This window comes from Pimephales promelas, chromosome 20 (assembly GCF_988280905.1).
Source record: "Pimephales promelas chromosome 20, fPimPro1.hap1.1, whole genome shotgun sequence".
Classification (NCBI taxonomy): domain Eukaryota; kingdom Metazoa; phylum Chordata; class Actinopteri; order Cypriniformes; family Leuciscidae; genus Pimephales; species Pimephales promelas.
In genome coordinates, this window is record NC_142788.1 from 30638483 (window position 1) to 30660695 (window position 22213).

Genomic DNA, 22213 nt, shown 5'->3' on the forward strand with positions numbered 1-22213 from the left:
GACATTTATCAATGTCTGAATTAGAGAGTGAGAGTGAAGCATCAATTTGCTCACACACACCACTGAAAGCACATATATTGTATTTTACTAAATTATTTATTCATTTATTTATTCCTCTGTTTTTCCACACCTGTTTAATACAGATATTGGTCTAATTTTTTTTTTTTTTAATTCTCATCCTCATTTAAACGCTTTGGCAATACAATGTACAATATGTCATGACAATTAAACTCATTGAGAGAGAGAGAGAGCATATCAATTTTGTGAGTTACAAGGTCAGAACATTAAAAAAAAAAGACAAACCAATTAGTCAGAATCATTCTTTTGGAAATATACTTTACTTCATAGAAAACCACAGTATTTAAAAAAACAAACAAACAAGTAAAACACAGTGCCGATAGAGAAAATATCTTTTATTTGTATAAAATCATTATTCCAGAGCATCAGTTTCCTGTGAGAGGTGCAGATTCATATGGCTACTGATGTCTGAACACACATTTCTCTGAGTTCATACAAAATCTCATAAATAGCTGTTTCCTTACACCTATTGTTATGCACATTTTGGGATATCGCATTTTTAAAAAAAAAATTGTAATGCTGGATGGAAATGCCGAAACGCGAAACATAAATTCCAAAAATGCGCATCAAAAGAGAAAAGTATGCGCTCAATTGAGGTGTATAAATGTTGTATCCGATAATATATAACTATAAATAAAACTCCAATAAGCATAAACTATGATGGAAACACATTCACTGAATAAATCCCCCGAGCACTGGATAACCAGACGAACCAGCGGACCAATCGCGTCACAGCATTTTTTGTGTTTCGAACAAATAGCCGGATTACAGAATTTTTTTTATTACTGATATTTTGCTGCAATTTCCCCGTACGTGACGCTTTTGTTCTCTCGAACACATTAGAAGGAAACGCTGCTTTATTTGCGAATGTTTTATGCGTCATTCCAATTTAGCGCACAAGATAAATTCGCCACTTTGGATGGAAACACTTCTGTTGTTTACTTGAGAACGACACGAAACTTAACTAGTAAAAACTAAAATCAGAGCATCCTGAGGAGCAGTCAAAAATCCTCACACACACACACACACACACACGCGCAGAGCTGAAATCAGCTGTAAACAAAAACAAACAGATTAACCGAAGAAGAAAGCGTCTCCATGGAAGATCAGCGCGAGCGGCTCACATTCCCTGCCGGATGCTCTGGATGATCTGGAAGATGGCTAAAAAGTGAAAGAGAAATATCATATAAAATATAATATTAATACATATTAAAGCCTTTTCGCACACAATCTGCAAGACACGTGACCCAAAAGATCATATTGTATTTGTTGCATGATTAAAGCATATATTGCATATTTTGACCCTCGTTATTATAGAGTCCAAATGTTTTGTTTTAAGATATTTTTGCAGTGAAAATTGCAGTGACTCTTGAATACTGGACACACATATTGGTGTATAATAATGAAAATGACTGGTCACTGAAACAACTGTATTATTGATGATTCCTAGCTGTTGAAAGCCATAGGATTTACATAAAAGATCTGTGAGACAACAGTCTCGTTATTCACCGCATGTAAATCTCCGGAACGGTCGCACACAGATCCGACTCGATGTAAATAAACATCATGGCTTTATTCATGCAGGAGGAAAGTTTGGTCTGAACATCAGCGAGATCTGAGATAAAGCATCTCTACTGGATCATATTCAAAGTCCAACAAACCAATATAGTGTTTCCCACATCAGCAGACTCTGTGTTCTGACGTTCACAAAGGAGTATTAATATAATAATTTCATGAAGTATTCTTATTGTATGTTGTCTTTTATTATTAGATGAAACTAGAGCCCGACTCGGACTGATATGGATTTTTGGGGGCTGATGCCGATACCGATAAACAAAGCCAGATACCGATATATCGGCCGATATTATTTATGTGTATATTACAATACAGTAGCAATTTTATGTATGTGTATAAACGTACAGTACCAGTCATAAGTTTGGACACACTTTCCTATTGGTGTGTACAAACTTTTGATGGGTACTGTTAGAACGAATTATAATTCGAATATTAAAAAAAATCAATACTATTCGAATGCTGATTTATGTATATTTTTAAAATTTTCTTTTATATGCAATCTTGCCTTTTCGCCGCCTTGGCTCACACGCATGTGAAAATGAAATGCCTTTGTTTCGTCTGATGAACAATTTTTTTAATCGTAACACAAGTGTGCACGTTACCCACGGTGTCAAAAAAGGTAGCCTAAATGTTTGACGACGGAAAAAGCGCCCCCCAAATATCTCAACGGATTCGTCGAACTGAAAAGAACGATATAAGTTTCACAATTTTTGGTGGTGTTTTCACGGAGATATCAGACGAAAACCATCGGAAGCGCTTCAACCATATTCGGCACGAATAAAATGTCTATCAGATGTCCCTCTAGTGGACCGAACGTGTAACAACAACCACATGCCATGGTGGCATTGGCGATCCATAAGCATGTGTAATGTCGTAAATATTAATAATAGGATCAATTTTAGCATTTAATATTCTAATATTATTTGAATATTAAATAAAATAAGGAATGGAATTCGAATAGTATTATACACCCCTTTTCCACCAAAAAAAGAACTGGTTCGGAATTGGTGCTGGTTCGGAGTTTGTTCAACTTGCAAACCTCTTCCGAACCTGTTTGTTTTTCCACTGACTAGAGCGCCCAGGGAACGGCGTCGTTACGTCACTGTGTACGTCGCCATACGTCTTAGCTAGAAACGCTCTAACTCGTGTACCAAGAAGGCTTTAAAAACAATTGAAATATGTAAGCGTCTTTTAATCTTTTCTTTTGATATATAATCTTTTCTGATTAGTTATGTACCCCTGTCTTGTGTCTTTTTTTCTATATTGTGACTGTTTTCTTAATGTTTTCAGACATAATTATAGACAGCGACAGACACAACTATAGACGCAGCGATAAAACGATAGATACAGCTATAGATGTGTTAGATGCGATGATACAGAGAGTGATAAAATAATAGATTGAAATAAACTGCTAGAATTTTTGTATTGTTTTTCCCATGTAAACATGCATTAGATGGATGTTTTTGAGCACAGCACCACGTCTCGAGCGGAGCATTTCTCAACCAACACTGATATGTGATTAATGATTATGAACGAGCACATCACGTAACTGATGTAATAAAGGTTGAGCCGTTTTCTCATCTCACCTGAGCCACAGACCACAAACACAAAGAGTGCGAGGAGCCACGGACCCACCGGAGACTTCTCCTCATTCACCACACGCTGCAGGACAAACACACATTCACTTTCTCACAGCTACTGCTCAAACATCCAATCACAGCACAGGTTTCAGAGTATGGGGTTGCATTCGTGGCAAAAAGGAGTCGACTGCTTTGTAATATATACATTCGTCCATGTCGACAGTGCAAACTTGATTTCAGAATCACCAAACCAACATTTGACATGCTGCGATGCGATTGGTCCGCTGGTTAGTCCAGGTAACCAATCACAGCCTCTGTTGAGGCAAAGTCAAATGAGTTTTGCGCATTAAGAGATTTGTTTGGTAAATGCAGTTTATGTGCATGTCTTCTTTTTGGATAAAAAATGATTTGCTCAAGTTTTTTATACAAGAACCCAAAATTTGCATAATAATAGGTGAATAAAAAATAGCTTGTCTGCAGTTATTAAGGGAAAAATTCATTAATATGTTTATTTTGGTCAATATAGCAATCACAATTAACACAATCAAGATTTGTCTTTTACAATCGATTCAATGAAACACTCATTTCTCAAAAATCAAACAGGATTGTGACAGCCCAATAAATTACGGTACCCAAACACTCGCATACGATTACAATAATAATGAACGTAACCACCTGACTACTGCAGATTTATTCTGGTTTTATTCGTGTTGCCACTGCCAGAGAAACAAGTTCAATGAATGGACAAACATTTTGGTTCTGAGACTTCCACAAAAGATATATGTACATTTTTAATATTTAGACCACTTCTGTTATGGATTGCCATCAGGATGTGAAGAGTTTCAACCATTTGACAAAAATCCAAATGTTCTATTTATTAATAAACCTGCATGGATTAACAGCAGAACAATAGCATACTGTATGAGGTATAAGACTAATCTGAACGAACGACACAATAAACAACAGCAGTAACAGTATAAATAAGGCAAATTTATTGCACGAAGCAGTCAACACTTTTTGACACAAACAGCACTCCATACTTCTGATATATAAATATTTCAGACATTATGGTACTAATGGCAAAAGACATTGTAGTTTTTGTTAGTGGTGAATGTGTAAGTGTTCATCTATTTTTGCTGATGTTGTGAGTGTAAATATGAGTAGTGTGTAAACTGTGATTTCATTTACGTGTTCGCGTGTGGTATGTCTCTGTGCGCCGCGGGAGCGCGCGTACCGTGGTTTTCTGCACGTGTCCTCTCTGTGTGATCGTCTTGCTGTGTTTCTCGTTTGCTACTTTCATCCGCTGCACCGCCGACATGATGCTGCCGCTGCTGAACGCGTCGCGGGAGGCGGAAGATCGCGCTGGGCCGGTAAGCGGAGCGTGTTTGTTTGTGTGCGGTGATTCGGTTCCGTTCCAGTCGCTCGAGCTACACAGCAGCGGTATCACGTGACCCTGGCGCAGGCCCCGCCTCCTCCTTACGTCACTCCACTGAACCGTTATTTTAAAGATATTTGAAACCTAGCTAATGTAATGTGAGAATATGTAATACCTCTTGTTGTCATGGATGGCATTGAATAAAATAAAATATTAAATAAAAAATTGAAAACTACAACAATTGAAGTACTTTCATACGTAATCTTTTCTTATTCATATACCTCTGTCTTGTATCTTTTTTTTCTTTCCTCGTTTATTTGTTCTATAATGTGACTGCTTCCTTTTTATATAATAATTTTTAAAAAAATATATATATTTGAAACCTAAACCTTTGAAATGTATAATGGTTTCCCCTCTGTTTTAGATTTAGATTTTAGGTTGTTTCAATGTATAAAACAAAGTGTTTAAGTACAATTTATTCTCTGTTTTATAAATATTCACAGATCCCACAGTTACTTATTATGCATTTGATCATTTTCTGTTGGGAATCTGTGCAGTTTAATTGTTGAGTGACACACACACACACACACACACGCATCAGTCAGGTTTAAAATCAACAACACCTTTAATTTAGATGTTAAATAACATTTATGGACATCACACAAACAAGTTTTAACTTGTGTTAAATATTGAGAACAAGTTCCCACTCACAAAAATGTCTGAACAGGAGTTCTGTCAAGTCAAACATGGTCAACAACATAAACAAAACTGACTGGACAATCAGCCAGAGGTCTCACACACACTCTCTGTCTCTTTCTCTCTCTCACACACACACACACACACACTCTCTCAAACACACTCACACACTCAGCTGAGAAAACCTCAGCATCTTAAAACGACAAATACGTCAAGTTCTGCGTTCAGTTCAGTGTAAAAGGCCAGAGCTGTGAGTCGTGTTGTTGCAGACGGTCAAATTACAGCCGTTTGGACTGACTGTTATCCAGCAGATGCTAAAAAAACATGAACGCTTTTGTGGAGGCAGCATCAGAACAGAAGGATTGTGTAATGTTCGCAGGTGAAGGTCTGTATGATCCTCGCGCTCACCTGCACACACACACACAAACATGCAGAAAATTAGTCATAACAAGCACACAATGATAAACAGGTTGTCATAATTGTTCACAAATCCTACTTTGTGTTTTTAGAGGGCTCATATTAGGGCTGCACGATTAATCGTAATTTACATGTAATCGCACTTCAACTGATTTGGCTGATCACGATTTTGAAATCGCAAAGGCTGTGATTATTAGTTGTGCAGCTTGTCAGTGACGTACGGCGTACAAGTTTCTTTATAACGTTCATTTGAAAAGGCAACACGCGTCCGACATCTTTCCAAACACGAGAAGCATTGATGAACCTCTTGTCCAACAAAAGACAACATTTAATAACATGCTTTTACTCCAAAACTTTGTTTTTGTGTGTGTGAGACGCCCTCTGGTGTTCAGATGGATATGTGTTCTAACTCTGATCACCTTGAGTCAGTTGCCCATATTGTAAATGGCTGTAATATGTATAAAGGGTGCCATGACCGTATTGTAGACCTCATTGCAAGTGCTGTTCAAGACATATTTCCAAAAAATATGCCTATGTATAAACATTCACGAGTAATACCGGACTGGTTTAACAGCTCTGATGATTTGTTTCGAAACATTCCTAACACCCCTGATCCAACATCTTTAATCATTTTATGAGTACCTGTGTGTGCGTTAGCATCCCAGACCGCTGATGACCCCGATCCGGTCCACCTTCATCCCGAAACACCCCCGTGCCATTCCCTTCCGGATCCGGCCCTGCAGCCTCCGGGGCCGGTTCAGGGCGTTCAGGAACAGGTGTGACGGGGGGCGGGGCAAAAGCGTGGGGGCGGAGTCTGCTGACCCCTCCATGACCTCTGGATGAGCCAATAGAAGAGAGCCGATCTTCAGCCCAAACAAATCCTGCAGAACCTGCACACAGTTTATACTGTCAAATTTCTGTATGGAATAACTTGACGATTCAAATAGTACAGCGCAATCCTACTCGAACTGTATCATTTACGGACGTTAACACGATGTACTGAAAATGAAAACAATTTCTTTTGCGTTTTTTACAACAACGTTGTCAAAACGATCCCGTTCAACCGGATCCGCGAAAACGACTAAAAACGGCGTATTCTGATTCCAGGCCAGTAGATGGCAATGTCACTTTTTGTAAAAAGAAAAATAAACTCTGCTCTTAGACATGACTGTTTTTACAAATTCTTTTTTTGTAGTTTTAACAGGAGATGATAATGATTTAATTTTCAAAAACTTCAAAAAGATTGTGTTTTCAGGCCCAAAACACAGTTGTAGTGTAAACGAATGGCGAAAGACCATAAAACGTTTTCAGTTTTTATGTTGTGTAAACACCCCCTATTTAAATAATAACCCTGGATGTCTTACTAATGTGAAAAAGAAAGTAGAATATTGCATTTTAAATCTAAAATCTCATCTAAAAAAGATGAAAGCTTAAGTGTGTAATTAAAGACCGAATCACCTAAATTGTCCATTTTCAAATAGACAGCAGCAATACTACATGTACTATTTATTTGGAGTACTGTGCTAATGTGTGACTCGACTAGCGCTTAATTAGACTAGACTTAATTGACCCTAGATTTTTATTTAAAAGAGAGAGAGATTAAAACAGTAGTATACTTTATTTAGTATACTTTAAACAGCCAATGATATTTTATATTTTTGATGACAACCAGACAAATTTTTCCATAAGGGATTTTAAAATTTCTGTTAGGAGTTTCTCTGGTCTGTCTGAATACTCGATTCTGATTGGCTGGAAGCTGTACAATAAAACCGTTGCTGCTGAACTGCTACTTGCAGGTAATTCGTACATCTCTCTCTCTCTCTCTTTCTGTTTATTAGGTATCGCGATAATAAATTCAGATAATTTTTAATATTATTCGTTCATTCAAATAAATGTAGGCTACTCTTACGCACTTCTCCGATTCAAAGCGAACAGAATGCTAGATCTAACGAACCGTGACTGAGGAAAATAACCGCAAATATGTTACACTTCCGGTCAAATATCGCGCTCCAAACGTCAATATTAGTTTTAAATTGTCAATGCTGGCAAAATTCCACATTATTTATCCTTTACATAACCAAGCCAACCTACGAGAAGAATCACTACAAACTTGGATTTGAAACTAAAGATTGTTTGAAAATCTGACTCAAAACTTAACGGCTTTAACCCAGCCAACATAAATGTTTTCTAAGAACACTTTTGCTAACGTTTCCATTAAAATATTGGTGTGTTAATATTGTCTCGATGAAGTGTTAAAAAAACCACAGTGTTTAATATCACATTTCCTCCGTGCTCTTGCTTTTTGCTCGCAGGAAAGGCCCTTCTTCTGCAACTTTACTGTTGTGATGATATTATTTTAATATTAACATTAAACAAATTGAATAAAATATAATGGGAACATTACTGTTGAATAAAAATCCTGAAACACGTTTCAGGAAAAAACATTTCATTATTGAACAATGGATAATTATGTTTTTGTGCTAATGTTTTGATAACATTATTTAAAACTTCACTGGTTTGTTCATTACTTTGAGATGCAATTCAATAATCAAATTAAATATAAAATTATTAATGTAAAGATGTTGATTATACATTAGCCAATGTAGAAACAATTAGCATATTATGCAGACACATATTTGAGTAGTTTGAGAATGTGAATGTATTTTTTCCATCAGGAATTCCACTGCTAAATGAACATGATTATTTAAAAAAAATAAATTAAAGTCCCTGTGGTGTAAATCCAGCTTTTAATGTTGTTTATGTGTGTATGCTGTGTTTTTAATACGCTTTAAGACAAACCATGTGTAAGTTGATAAGTGGACAGCATTGCTGAGTATTAAAACTGCAGTGAACCAAAGACAGTCTCAAAAACACGGTGTGAAATCGCTGACGTCACAAACGACCTTGTAACCAATCAGATCAACATGTGATCGTCAACCAGTGGATCTCTGAGGGAGTGAGTGAGTGAGTGGAGACAGGGCTCATTTGCATATTCATAGAACCGCGTATACTAAATGAGGCAAGGGTGTCGAGTTACATTCAAGATATTTAAAGGCATGAAGAAAAAAAAAGGTTAAATATGCAATTTTGGTGATCAAAGATGAGTTTTCAATGGATAAAATGATTGATTACAGAGGGACTTTAAATTATGTGATTAGATGACCTCAATTAAAGCAAATAACATTAATTAACAACCTCACGGTCTTTAACTGTTTATCAGTTTTCATTCAGAAGATGAAGATTTACTTCAGAACCGACTGTCGCGAATTACTAAACATGCAACAATTATGACGTCATGTGACAACAATCTAGTGCACGACTGTTTGAGCTGTTTATCCTCAATATTGCTACTATTTTTAAAAAGTAATGGCATTATACAGCATGTAATGATCCGAATCATTATCACACAAGCAATGTCTGTTATCAAACAGGTTTCCCAAACACCGAACTGTCATCATCCATCAGTCAAGCTAGTCCCGCCCCCAAACTCACGCGATTGGTCCTCACCTGTGCGTCTGATTGGCGTGGCGATGGCCGTCCCTCTATCTGCGTTGTCACGGTGATGATGAGAAACACGAGGAGAGCAGGATGAAGAGAGGAGGTAAAGTTTAGAGGAGATGAAAAAGCCATCCTTGTTTTTAAAGAGAAGTAAATATCTGTCCGGTGCTTTCTGCTCGGGTTCTGCCCTGTACGTCTTCAGGACGGGTCTCTGTCGGAGCCGGTGCAACGCCCGGCCTTTTAAGAAACATCGCTGTGATGTCACACATCGCTAACGGTTGCCGCAGCGACGCCCCGCCCCTCACACACGTCACGGCCTCCACACTGAGCACAGATTCTCATTTCTCCAGCTGATTACACACCAACTCTTTCACTTCAGGATGAACATGTCACACGCACGCTCACATTTTTGCGCTTTGTGTCGCGTTTAATCGTCGGCCTCTTTATAGCTCATCACTCTTCACAGTAACAGGCTGATGTGACCTCTGACCCTTTCAGGTTCCGCCCCCTATAAAAGTTCCCCCTGGAAACGGGCGGCGCTCAGTAACTATTTCCTCCTGTGAGAGCGCAGACACAATAGTTCGGCGTCAGATGAGTGTTTCCGTAGCGATGACCACGGGTCACGGGCCTTTCACCCACCGGACCGACCGACAGACACACGCAACACACACAACCATACCTGGGAACAACATCGTCTCCACAGCTGCATTTATTTCATCTAAAACACACGTATTTTCTATGTATTAAAGTGTAATTTATTCCTGAATGTTCAGCATCATTACTCCAGTGTCACATGATCCTTCACAAATCACTGTAATATGAGGATCTGATGGTCAAGAAGCATTTATGATTATTATCAGTGTTGAAAACAGTGAAAACTGAGATACAAAACCAAAAATTTGCCTTTAAGAATATTCAAAATGTATGATAATAAGAATGTTATTAATAAGCACCAATAATAAAAGAGCATCAGCTCATCATATTAGACTAGAGTGATCACATGTGACACTGAAGCCTGGAGTAATGATGCTGAAAATTCAGCTTTATCACAGAAAACAGAGGATTTACATTCTAATATATATAAAATCACTGTAGTTTTGATCAAATAAATGCAGCCTTAAAAAATATTTATTTGAAAATCATAAAATAGTAGGCCTAATAATCATTCAACACTTTTGACTAGTATTTTACCAAGCCTATTTTTTTTTTAGATATTTTAAAATAAAATTCACTTTGACTGTAACATGAAAAAAAAAAACCTCTATTGCAAAATCTCGCTGTTTAAAAGCGTTTTAGAGACTCAAAAACACAGAAGAGTGTGTGAAAGTGTCTCTCTCTGACGCAAACATCACAGCTCAGCCAACGACAGCCTGACCTCTGACCCCTGGGCACTACATCATACTCACGCATGCTAATATGACACACACGGTTGTGTGTTTCTCGGATGTCGGGCTGAAACGCTTTCGGCCTGATGATCGTCGCCGAGCAACTCTCGCCCCGAGACCCGAAGCCTCCAGCTCTCTGACGTCAGCGGCGCAGGCTCATGGAGGACATTCATTCGCCACATTCTCCCGCATCCTGACAAATAACAGATTATCTAGAAGACAAGGCGAGACTTGGTTCTGTGCATCGGCTGTTCATTGGATGTTGAGAAGTGTGTGCCTGGCACTCAAAACATGCTTTTCTTACGCAGTATTTTTGTCTTGATTCCAGTCCAAAGATTCAAAAACTCTTAAATCAAGATGCATTTACTAGATGAGTAAAATGATATAAGATATTATGTCCTGTTTTCTGGATAATTAATCAAAATTAAGTGAGTTGATGCTTAAAAAAAAAAAGCAAAATTATCTGCCAATGGAGTGAGAAAAATAATTTTAAATCAAACAGAAACATTATTTTACTCGCCCAGAATTTGATTAATTCCCCCAGAAAACAAGACTTAATTACTACTTTCAATCTTGATATAAGAAATATGTTTGATATTTGGACTGAAAACAAGACAAAACTAAGTAAGAAAATCATTTTTTGCAGCGTAGCACTCAAAAATCGAAGACAAATAATTTTAAAGTAAACAAACTTATTATAAATGAATTTAAAAAAAATGATTTAAATCCTATTTATAGTTCATTACTGCGGCAAGAGACTGTGGAACCACTTCACATCTACTTATCTTTAATCATATACGGCGAGTTACAACGGTGTACGGGAAGCCCCTCCTTCTGAAAAGCACACTGTGCTCTGATTGGTCAGTTGGAGCAGTGTTTTGTGATTGGTCGAGCACGTTTGGGAAATGTCCCGCCCCTTTCCATGCAGCAGCCTTTTTGCAGATGTTTATCCAACAAATGAGAATAGAAGCAGTGAAACTAACAATATGCCAGTGCTGTGACCCTTCCCAGTTTAATCTAACACAGTACATGTACGGTTTTGTTTTTTATATAGATAATAGAAGTGTTAGTATTAATGCAAGTTTATGTAAATTAATACTAATTTACAGGATTACACTGAGAAAGATGAAGAGTTGAAGTTCTGACGGTTCATGTCAATAACGCACTGACAGTCCATTTCACTTTTTTTATTTCTTTTATTTACTCGTTTCAAAAAAGTACAGCTGGAGGAAGGTGGACGTTCAGAGTTTTGGGTGACGGTAGTCTTTGCCTGCAAACTTGGCCTTGTCACCGAGCTCTTCCTCGATCCTGTTGAACACACAAACACAAACACAGATGAGTCTGGCACACACACACACACACTGATTTGTGAGGTGTATAATGATGTCATCGCTGACCTCATCAGCTGGTTGTACTTTGCCAAACGCTCTGATCTGCAGGGGGCGCCGGTCTTGATCTGATCACATGAGGAGATGCGTTAGTGTGGCAGAACATTCATGACCCAAGAATGCATTTGTTTTCGCCGTGTGATGCTTTCGTGTACCTGTCCTGTGCAGAGCCCGACCACCAGGTCAGCGATGAAGGTGTCCTCGGTCTCCCCGGAGCGATGGCTCACCATCACACCCCAACCATTAGACTGAGCCAGCTTACAACTGCACACACACACACACACACAGTAAAAGTGAGCAGTTCAATCGAGTTTTGCAACACCGACAGAGTTGAACACTGATCAAACAGAACAAACTCAACTTAATGACACTTTAATTCAGTTTCTCTTGCATAGCAGACTAGTTCTACAAAATTCAAGTCTTTTCATTACTGAGGAATTAAATTAAACTGAATTTAATCAATTTTGCAACATTGACACGGTTACTGAACTGACAATGAACGGAAACATTTCATAATTGACTAAATTCAGCATTGACATTTATTGAACTGATTGACATCTTGATCTGAATGACACTATTGAACTGCTTTACAACAGATGATAATTATTTTTTCAACATTTACACTGTTATTGAACTGAATTACCATTTAATCAAGACGCTGGGTTTGTGCTATAGTGGGACCAGCCACCGGGGGGGCGATCGAGACTCTGGGTTAATGAGCTATACTGGGACCAGCCACCGGGGGGCGATCGAGACTCTGGGTTTGAGTTATACTGGGACCAGCCACTGGGGGGCGATCGAGACTCTGGGTTTGAGTTATACTGGGACCAGCCACTGGGGGGCGATCGAGACTCTGGGTTTATGAGCTATACTGGGACCAGCCATCGGGGGGCGATCGAGACTCTGGGTTTGAGTTATACTGGGACCAGCCATCGGGGGGCGATCGAGACTCTGGGTTTGAGTTATACTGGGACCAGCCACTGGGGGGCGATCGAGACTCTGGGTTTGAGTTATACTGGGACCAGCCACTGGGGGGCGATCGAGACTCTGGGTTTATGAGCTATACTGGGACCAGCCATCGGGGGGCGATCGAGACTCTGGGTTTGAGTTATACTGGGACCAGCCATCGGGGGGCGATCGAGACTCTGGGTTTGAGTTATACTGGGACCAGCCACTGGGGGGCGATCGAGACTCTGGGTTTATGAGCTATACTGGGACCAGCCATCGGGGGGCGATCGAGACTCTGGGTTTATGAGCTATACTGGGACCAGCCATCGGGGGGCGATCGAGACTCTGGGTTTGAGCTATACTGGGACTAGTTATTGAACTGAATTACCATTTAATCAAGACGCTGGGTTTGTGCTATACTGGGACCAGCCACCGGGGGGCAATCAAGACTCTGGGTTTATGAGCTATACTGGGACCAGCCATCGGGGGGCGATCGAGACTCTGGGTTTGAGCTATACTGGGACTAGTTATTGAACTGAATTACCATTTAACTGAATTTAATTAATTCATGAATTGTGCAACATTGACCTGTTTATTGAACTGAATTGAGCTTAATAATAATAGGCTGTAATGGGCCCTGTGGCGCAGCTCCGCGAGGAGGCTGTGCTGTATACTCACGCCTGGATGGACTCGGTGACCGAGCCGATCTGGTTGACTTTAAGCAGGAGGCAGTTGCAGGCTTTCTTCTCGCACGCCTGCTGGATGCGTTTGGGGTTCGTCACGGTCAGATCATCTCCCACCACCTGGATGTCCACAGATCCTGTAAACTTGGTCCAGTTCTCCCAGTCGTCCTGGTCAAACGGATCCTCAATGGACTGAACTGCAGGAAAAAAGAAAAAACCCCACATAAACAGATCTGTTGTGTGTGAATGAGTGAGTAAAAGGTAAATGGACTGCATTTATATAGCGCTTTCATAGACCCAATGGCCACCAAAGCGCTTTACATTTTGCCTCACATTCACCCATTTACTAACTCATTCATATGTGTGCATGCGTGTGAGACACTGTGTGAATAAATGCGTCTATGCAAGTGATTAAGTGTGTGAGTTTGAGTGTGGAGAGTGTGTGTGCTAGTGTGTGTGTGTACCTGGGTAGTTCTTGATGAAGCTCTTGTACAGATCTCCCAGCTGTTCTCCAGTGATGTGGCGCTTCGGGTCGTCGGGTGATTTGAAGTCCAGATCATATTTTCCACTCCTGAAGAACTCTGATGCTGCAACATCCATCCCGATGATGATCTTATCAGGATAGCCGGCCTTCTCGATGGCGGATTTCAACAGCTCGAGAGCTACGGAAATGCATCTTTATTAGAGAACATTTAAACCTTATATATATATATATATATATATATATATATATATATATATATATATATATATATATATATATATATATATATAAAAAATACAGGGATATATATACTGAGACCAGCCACTGGGGGGGTGATCAAGATGCTGGGATTATGAGCTATACTGGGACCAGCCACCTGGGGGGCTATCGAGACACTGGGTTTAATTCATATTCTGAATAATTTCAGAATTTTGAAAGAAAAAAAACCAAAAAACTATGATATACATTTTGGGTCATACCGCCCAACACTACTGAAAACTTATATAAATAAATAAATAAATAAATAAATATCGGATGGGCGATCGATACGCTGGATTTATGAGCTATACTGGGACCAGCCACAGGGGGCAATCGAGACGCTGGGTTTGTGCTATACTGGGACCAGCCACCGGAGGGCGATCGAGACGCTGGGTTTCTTGAGCTATACTGGGACTAGTCACTAGGGGGGCGATCGAGACGTTGGATTTATGTGCTATACTGGGACCAGCCACCGGGGGGTGATCGAGACTCTGGGTTTGAGCTATACAGGGACCAGCCACCGGGGGGCGATCGAGAAACTGGGTTTATTAGCTATACTGGGACCAGCCACTGGGGGCAATCGAGACTCTGGGTTTATGAGCTATACTGGGACCAGCCACCGGGGGGAGATCAAGACACTTTGGCTTTACTTTTCAGCACACTTAAACTCATGCAATAACTCATACCCTCGTTGTTCTCAAGGATGTTGGGTGCGAAGCCGCCCTCGTCTCCCACATTGGTGGCGTCTTTGCCGTATTTGGCTTTGATGACGTTCTTCAGGTTGTGGTACACCTCGGCGCCGATCCTCATGGCCTCGTGGAAGTTCTTGGCTCCCACAGGGAGGATCATGAACTCCTGCATGGCCAGCTTGTTCCCGGCGTGAGAGCCTCCGTTGATGACGTTAAACGCCTGAAGGAGAAGAGAGGGATGAGAGCGGGGAGAGTGCTGGGCGGGATACCGGAGTTCATTTGTTATGCTATGAATTTAATAAACCGCAATACATCGCTTTTTAATTGTGTCAATTTAACAACGTTGGGAACGCGGCGCGACACTGTTTGAGAGGGTCTTTTCACTGTTACACTGGTGATGCTCAGCTGTGTGTGCGCGTGTGTGTGTGTGTGTTAAGCCAGACGATGAAGATGGAGGATAAACTATAATTGGCGTTTCCCATACATTGGTTCACCATAAACACCGCCCGCCACAAATCGTTAAATAAATTATCTTTGAATGAATAAAATGTATAATTTCACAGTCAAAATGCAGCGCAGGTGTTTTTATATATATTGAAGAGAACTGACGGTGCTTAGAAGAGATTCGATGTTATTTTCATTGAATATGTCCAGATAAAACAGTGTTTATTAGAGCGCCTCCTGCTGGCAGCTCTTTGTAAACAGCATCATTTTGTGGGGCCTTGCAAACCTCTATTAATACTAATATTGTGTGGAAAATTGTCTACAATATTCACTCAGTCATGACAGAAAAATAGGACAGTAAGCCATTCAACTACAGTATTTCCTCTCAATCAATAGAAAATGTGGTTAACACAATCATGCTTGAAAAACTAAAGTCATTAATTCATATTATGAATAATTTCAGATAATTTTGAAAAAAAATATATATATTTTATGTCATACCGCCCAATACTACTTAACACTAATGAAAACTAATAAAAAATAAATAAATAAATAAATATTTAAAAAAAAAAAAAAAAAAAAAACATGAAAAGCAGAAAACTAAAATTTAAATAAAACCTGAAAATATAAAAATAAAAACTAATTCCAAGTAGGAGTACAGCTATACAAATAATAATATTAAACTACTACTAATAATAATAATAATAATAATACGTACGGGTACGGGGAGGATGACGTCTTTGTTTCCCGCGAGGTCTGCGATGTGGCGGTACAGCGGCACACCCTTCTCAGCCGCGCCGGCCTTACACACCGCCAGACTCACACCCAGGATAGCGTTCGCCCCAAACTGAGCTGTGGGGGAGAGTGTGTGACTAATTCATGACACCTTTTAAAATGTGTGAGTGAGTGTGTGTATGTGTTTGTGTGTGCGTATGAGCATAAATGTGTGTATTTGTATAAATGTGTATGCATTAGCATAAGTGTTTGTGTGAGTTTTGTATGGGTGTCCGTGGGCGTGGGCATAAGTGTGTGTGTGTGTGTGTGTGTGTGTGTGATATTTACATTTGTTCTCAGTTCCGTCGAGTTCCAACATAAACTTGTCAATTTTCTCCTGGTCAACGACGCTGAACTTCTGCACATGGACACAAGCATGATGGGAGAATCAGGTCAATGAGATGAAAACACATCTGCTTTTCGCAGTCATTTTTGGGAACAGTAAGAGTAACTTTAAAAGTAAAATATAAAAATAATTTCACTGTAGAAGTAACAAAAATTGGGTCATTTAGAGGTGTAATGAGTGCATTTCTTCATTTCAAAACTCCACTACAGTAAAAATCTACATTTCTAGAAGTTGAAACAGAAAACAAGATAAATCTCATATTCGGTCCTCTGGTGACCGGTCAGAGCCCATAGTGGCCAGCAGATGGCGGATATGCGCTCTGATAATTATGATGGGATGAATCAAATAAATGTGAACATTATTTATCAGGTAAATGGAACATTTCATTAGTTTAATTACCCAAATTAGACATAATACAAATGTACATATTAAATACTATGAGGATTAAGGCTGTATTAGGTTGGAAGCCAATATTATTTATAGAAATATGATACCAAAAACCATCACGACAAACTAAGTTTAGTGCAAAGCAAATGCAGAACTTATATATATATATATATATAAAATTAAAAATATTTTCACAAAATAATTTGCGTGTTATAAATGCTTATGAGTTCCACATTTGAAGTTCCATTGTAACTTTTCCAAGGATGAATTAAAGTGAGCTTTCAAAAAATGATTATTAAAATATGAGAAATGTAATTCATGATCTCACCTTCTCAATCAGTTTGGGAGCGATATCCTTGTTCACATGGTCCACGGCCTTCTGGGTACCTTAACACACACACACACATTAATATTTTTCTTTGTGTGTAATGAATGGGCTGTGTGTGTGTGTGTGTGTGTGTGTGTGTGTGTGTGTGTGTGTGTGTACCTTTGCCCAGGTAACGTGTTTTGTCTCCATCCCGGAGCTCCAGAGCCTCATGAACTCCAGTGGAAGCGCCGCTGGGAACAGCCGCCCGGAAACGACCTGAAACGGTCAACCATCACACACACTCAAGACAAACTGTGAATTAAAGTAATTTAAGTTAAAATAAATAAATAAAAAGCCTGAACGTCAAAAGATTATTAATCTACTTGCCAGTCTATTGAGTCGAGTCAAGTATATTTATATAGCGGTTTTCACAACAGCAAAAGCAGCTTCACAGTATCAATCAAAACATAATAACAATGTTCATGACCTGATCAATGGTATTACTGATTGGTTAATTTGAATACTAGGGTGTTGCCGAAAACATAAAATTATTTCAAAATAATGACAACAGTGTAGCATCGATACAATGATACTAAAACAGCATTTTACCTTTGGTTGTGTAAAGGTCGACTTCAACAGTGGGGTTTCCTCTGGAGTCGAGGATTTCACGAGCATGAATCTTGCTGATGGACATCCTGAGAGAGACACAAAACAACATTAAAGATTTTAACCATCCAAAGCAAGGTCCGGCAAAGGGTCACATTTGCTACTCGGGGTCATTTGACTGGGAACAGGAAGAACGTTTCTTAAATGACACAGAAGTCATTACCCTGAAGTAGCCACACAAATTATGCACTTCTATTGGTTTAGACATCAGACTATTATTTGTCAAAGTTTGGTACACTTTTTGAAAAGCATCATTCTTGCAGTAATACCTAGTCAGACTCATTCATTTCAGTGCGAGTGTGTGAGTGTATTGTACTCACTCTGAATGTTTAGCTTATTCATTTCTGTGCTTAACAAATAAAGGATAGTTTGTTTGGATTAATGGATAGCATATTTAATACAGTCACCAAATTGATAGAGAAAACCATTTTTAGGAGTAAAAAAAAATTAAATTGGTGAAATGAGTTAAGTAGACCTCTGCACAAACCTTAAAACACTGTACACACACACGCGCCGCAGCTGTCTGATACAGTCTGAAGTTTCATGCTATTAATAGAGCGGCTACAGTAGAAGACAGAAAACACCTCTGGAGTGAGTGTGCGTGCGCGTGTGTGTGTGTGTGTGTGTGTGTAATCTCAGTCATACCTCGACGACTCTATATGACCTTTACAAAGCCCTGCCAAACCCTGACCTTTGTGCAAAACATTCTGACCTTTGTATTTGAGCAATGTATGCAGCCGTAACCCACATACACACACACACACACACACACACATTTTGATGCCAGTGATGCAGGTTTTTTCTCCTGAAATTTGATGATTAGTGGTGCAATAAATATGTAAACAAGTAAACAAGACTGTATAACGCTTAGCTTTCTCAGAACTGTTAGGAGAAACTCACTATTGCAAAAAATACGTCAGAATTGTGAGAAACTATCGTAAATGTAACGTTATATATTTGTATTCCGTGGCAGAAACAAGCGTCCATCAATGTTCTATTTGGGTCCACTCATTTTTACCTGAATTTTCATCTGAGATAAAGCAAAGTTTACATTTTTAAAACTATCAGATCAGGTATCAATCATTTAATTTTTTATTAAGATTTTGGTGCTTTTTATCGTAATCATTCATGTCTTTAGCCTATTCTTCTGCCTTTTTAAAGTTCTCAGTTTGTCTGCGAGAGCATAAAATCACCAATCACAGCACAGCATTTTATCGAGCGCGCGGAGCTGCCCTCGACCGTGTGGCACGTGATCATCAAGCAAACCTAACTATCTATAAGCGCGTGCACATTGACGCAACAATTAGTTATTAAATAACCCCCTAATGACGCAATATTCCGAGTGGACTTTACCCGAAATTTAACTTTTATATACTTTTTTTTCGTAAATATAATAATTGTGCATCGTGTGTCGTTTATTGGTCATGATGTTAAATCGTCCCCGTAGAACATGACTTTAACCGAAACGTCTCGGATCTGGAACCGGAGAACCTGTGGTGGTGCTACCCATAGATATCGTGCTACCGGAAGCGTGAAGGTCATTCACTACAGAAAGAAGGACTTAAATCTGCTCCGGTTTAACAAACTCGGCGTTCATCTACAGTCTCCACATAACACAACATATCCCCTTACAGCAAACTTACTCACTGATCCAACTCTCAGGCTGAGTAAAGTTTAAAATTAAAGAGCTACAGGTCCCAGATCAGAAGACGAGGCAAATAACGACCGCGAGATCGGTCATTAGAGCTGATCTCAGATCAGCTGCTCCCCAATCAGGAAGTAAGTCCACATTAGACTTCAACGCACTTTTGCAGAACTCGTGCACGCGCCCGTTAGATACCGCAAAACAAAGTGCCAAGAAAGCCTGAAAAAACACAGTCCCAGTGAAATGCGTGCGCGTTTACCTGAGGGCGATTCGCGTCGGTGTCAGTCTCGGCGTTTGACAGGGTGGGAATGAACAATGATAGTGCAACACCGCAATTTATAGACGGTCTCTAAACTACGTCCCCGTATATGGGAAAAGCTTAGGGAGCGTCTAAAAACACCGAACATTACAGAGCGCGCGAGTGTTTCAGGACACAGGCTATATTACAACACAGAGTAACTCAATATAAATTGTAATTGTCATCAGTTTGAAGAGACACTTAATCTCTTATTTAGCAACTCCTCAGGGTTCAGAGAGATTTAGAAGTTGTGTCATTTTTTTGTACTGATTGTTGTTGTTTTGAATGTTTAATTGTCTATTTGTAGTGTTTGTAATTGTAATGTACAATGGTGGCAAATGAGTTTCCTCTTATAGAGATTAATAAAGTTTTCTAATCCATTTGTTTTGGGAAAGTAGCTATTTGGGGTGGATTTTTCAAGCTTTGTTTTTTGACTTTCTGAAATTAGACCCTTCTTGGTTTTAATTTACTACTTTTTCTTGCTGAATTTTATATTCACAAATGTAAATTTTCAAAGAAATTTTTTTTATTTTTAAGAACGAGTTTGGATGAGGAAATCCAAAAACTCTAAAGCATGTAAGACTCGGTCATGGTGTAAAACATTTAAGATAATTTGATATTCTTTGTTGTTTTGTCTTGTAACCCTCATTGTTGTTTATTGTTCATGTCTTGTTTTTTGTAATGTATCACTCGTTTAACTAAACGATATGCGTCTGCTTTGAATGACATTAGAAACCATGACGCTCTTATTTTAATTCATTTATTGTAATTTGCCCTGGCACTGTTATATTTATATAATAACTCCACATCAGGCTTTATATACAGGACAGACCCTGAACACATACACACATCAGGCAATAACGCATTAAATTAAGCAGCTAATGTAGTTGTAGTGCCAATGTTTGACATTCAACCAGATCAATCTTGCCATTTCTAGATTAACGGTCACTTATTCTGGCTATGTTTGGGTTGGATTGTATATTTCGTAACTGGACACTGAAGAGTGTGTGCTATGAGTGCCTGTTATTTAGACACATGTTAAATATAATGCAGTTTGTAACTATAAACAACAGGTTTATTCCTCTGGTTAAACACGGCAAATCTTGGTATTTGTATTCTACACATACTGAAAATTAACACACGCAACTGCATACTGCAAAATCAGTATGATTTTATAAAGTTAATAAAGTTTAAGTCATATGGTTGTACTGTAAACAAAAGGCCTGTTTGATCATGAGGTCAAGAGGTCATTCGAAAGCATGGCTTTGGGTTTCAGATCGTCTGAAGGTCAATGCTATTTAAATGACTGCACAGTTAATCAAATGTTGCATAAAAACCTAATTTACAAAACACATCTATGATCAGATTTTATCCTAAATTCCATTCATCCAATGTCAAACGTTTACGAACAGGTCGGCCTACATAGCATAACTTTAAAAGCATTAATATTATTATATGTGCAAATGAGCAACATTTTAACAGATGCATGAAGTATGATAATATGGCTGTTCTACACTGTAAAAAAAAGTTTGTTCACTCAACTTCAATTTTTGCTTTTTATTTTTGCTTTGACTGAGTAAAGTTTTATTTACTTAATCTTATAAGTAATTTCAACTTAAAAAGTTTAGTTGACATAGTTAAAATAGTTGACCCAACAAATTATTTCAGGTAACCTGGACTTGCAAAGTTTAGTTGAAAGACAATAACTCACATTTTCAAGATATCTGTACTCATTGAACTTAATTTGTGCAATAGCACATTCAACCAAATAAAGAACAGAGTTTTCCATACAAACGATTCTATCGTTCCTTACAAATCGATTAATGTTAAGAACAAACTCAGTTAACATAGTCAAAGGAATACAATGGTATTGCAATTGCATAAAGTTTAAAGATATATATATTTTTTAATGCAAGTCTGTTTCCGCCACAGAATTAAACATTTTAAAAGACAATTCTGACTTTTATCTCACAATTGCGAGTTTACTCAAAATTCAGAGATAGAAAGTCCGAATTGCTTGATGTAAACTCAAAATTGACTTTTTTCCTCAGAATTGCGACTTTATATCTCACAATTATTTAATTGCGTGACTTTATAACACACAATTGCGACTTTATATTATGCGATTCTGACTTTATATCTCCCTATTGCTTTGTACAAGTCAGAATTGCGAGATAAAAAGTTGCAACCACCTTTTTTTTTATTCTGTGGCGGAAACCAGCTTCCATAAGAGTCAGATATGGATAGATCTGGGATTAAAGAAACAGGAGAGAACAATGATTATTGACTGTC

The 22213-nt window shown here is 38.7% G+C and overlaps 3 protein-coding genes across 4 annotated transcripts; all 3 read right to left on the reverse strand.

Annotated features, from left to right (window-relative positions):
• Positions 1-589: 589 nt before the first annotated feature.
• LOC120484090 (stress-associated endoplasmic reticulum protein 1) lies at positions 590-4697 on the reverse strand. The gene is made up of 3 exons (XM_039679107.2): positions 4468-4697; positions 3240-3315; positions 590-1239 (listed from the first exon to the last, which is right to left on the reverse strand). Exons 1-3 carry the CDS (start codon positions 4549-4551, stop codon positions 1199-1201), a joined length of 201 nt encoding a protein of 66 aa, XP_039535041.1. The 5' UTR covers positions 4552-4697; the 3' UTR covers positions 590-1198.
• Positions 4698-5209: 512 nt separating this feature from the next.
• On the reverse strand, positions 5210-11213 carry nppcl2 (natriuretic peptide C-like 2). Its single transcript, XM_039679106.2, has 3 exons — positions 9229-11213; positions 6364-6611; positions 5210-5712 (listed from the first exon to the last, which is right to left on the reverse strand). The coding sequence occupies exons 1-2, from the start codon at positions 9349-9351 to the stop codon at positions 6375-6377; spliced, it is 360 nt and encodes a 119-aa protein (XP_039535040.1). The 5' UTR covers positions 9352-11213; the 3' UTR covers positions 5210-5712; positions 6364-6374.
• A 567-nt stretch (positions 11214-11780) lies between these two features.
• eno3 (enolase 3, (beta, muscle)) lies at positions 11781-20006 on the reverse strand. 2 transcript variants are annotated; one of them, XM_039679104.2, is made up of 12 exons: positions 19883-20006; positions 17922-18007; positions 17493-17588; positions 17334-17392; positions 16561-16630; positions 16217-16350; positions 15052-15274; positions 14088-14285; positions 13619-13820; positions 12148-12256; positions 12002-12060; positions 11781-11912 (listed from the first exon to the last, which is right to left on the reverse strand). In XM_039679104.2, the coding sequence occupies exons 2-12, from the start codon at positions 18004-18006 to the stop codon at positions 11846-11848; spliced, it is 1302 nt and encodes a 433-aa protein (XP_039535038.1). In that variant the 5' UTR covers position 18007; positions 19883-20006; the 3' UTR covers positions 11781-11845. The 2 variants fall into 2 exon arrangements, with proteins under 2 accessions (XP_039535038.1, XP_039535037.2); XM_039679103.2 differs by lacking the exon at positions 19883-20006 and adding an exon at positions 19622-19762.
• Between the last annotated feature and the right edge of the window lie 2207 nt (positions 20007-22213).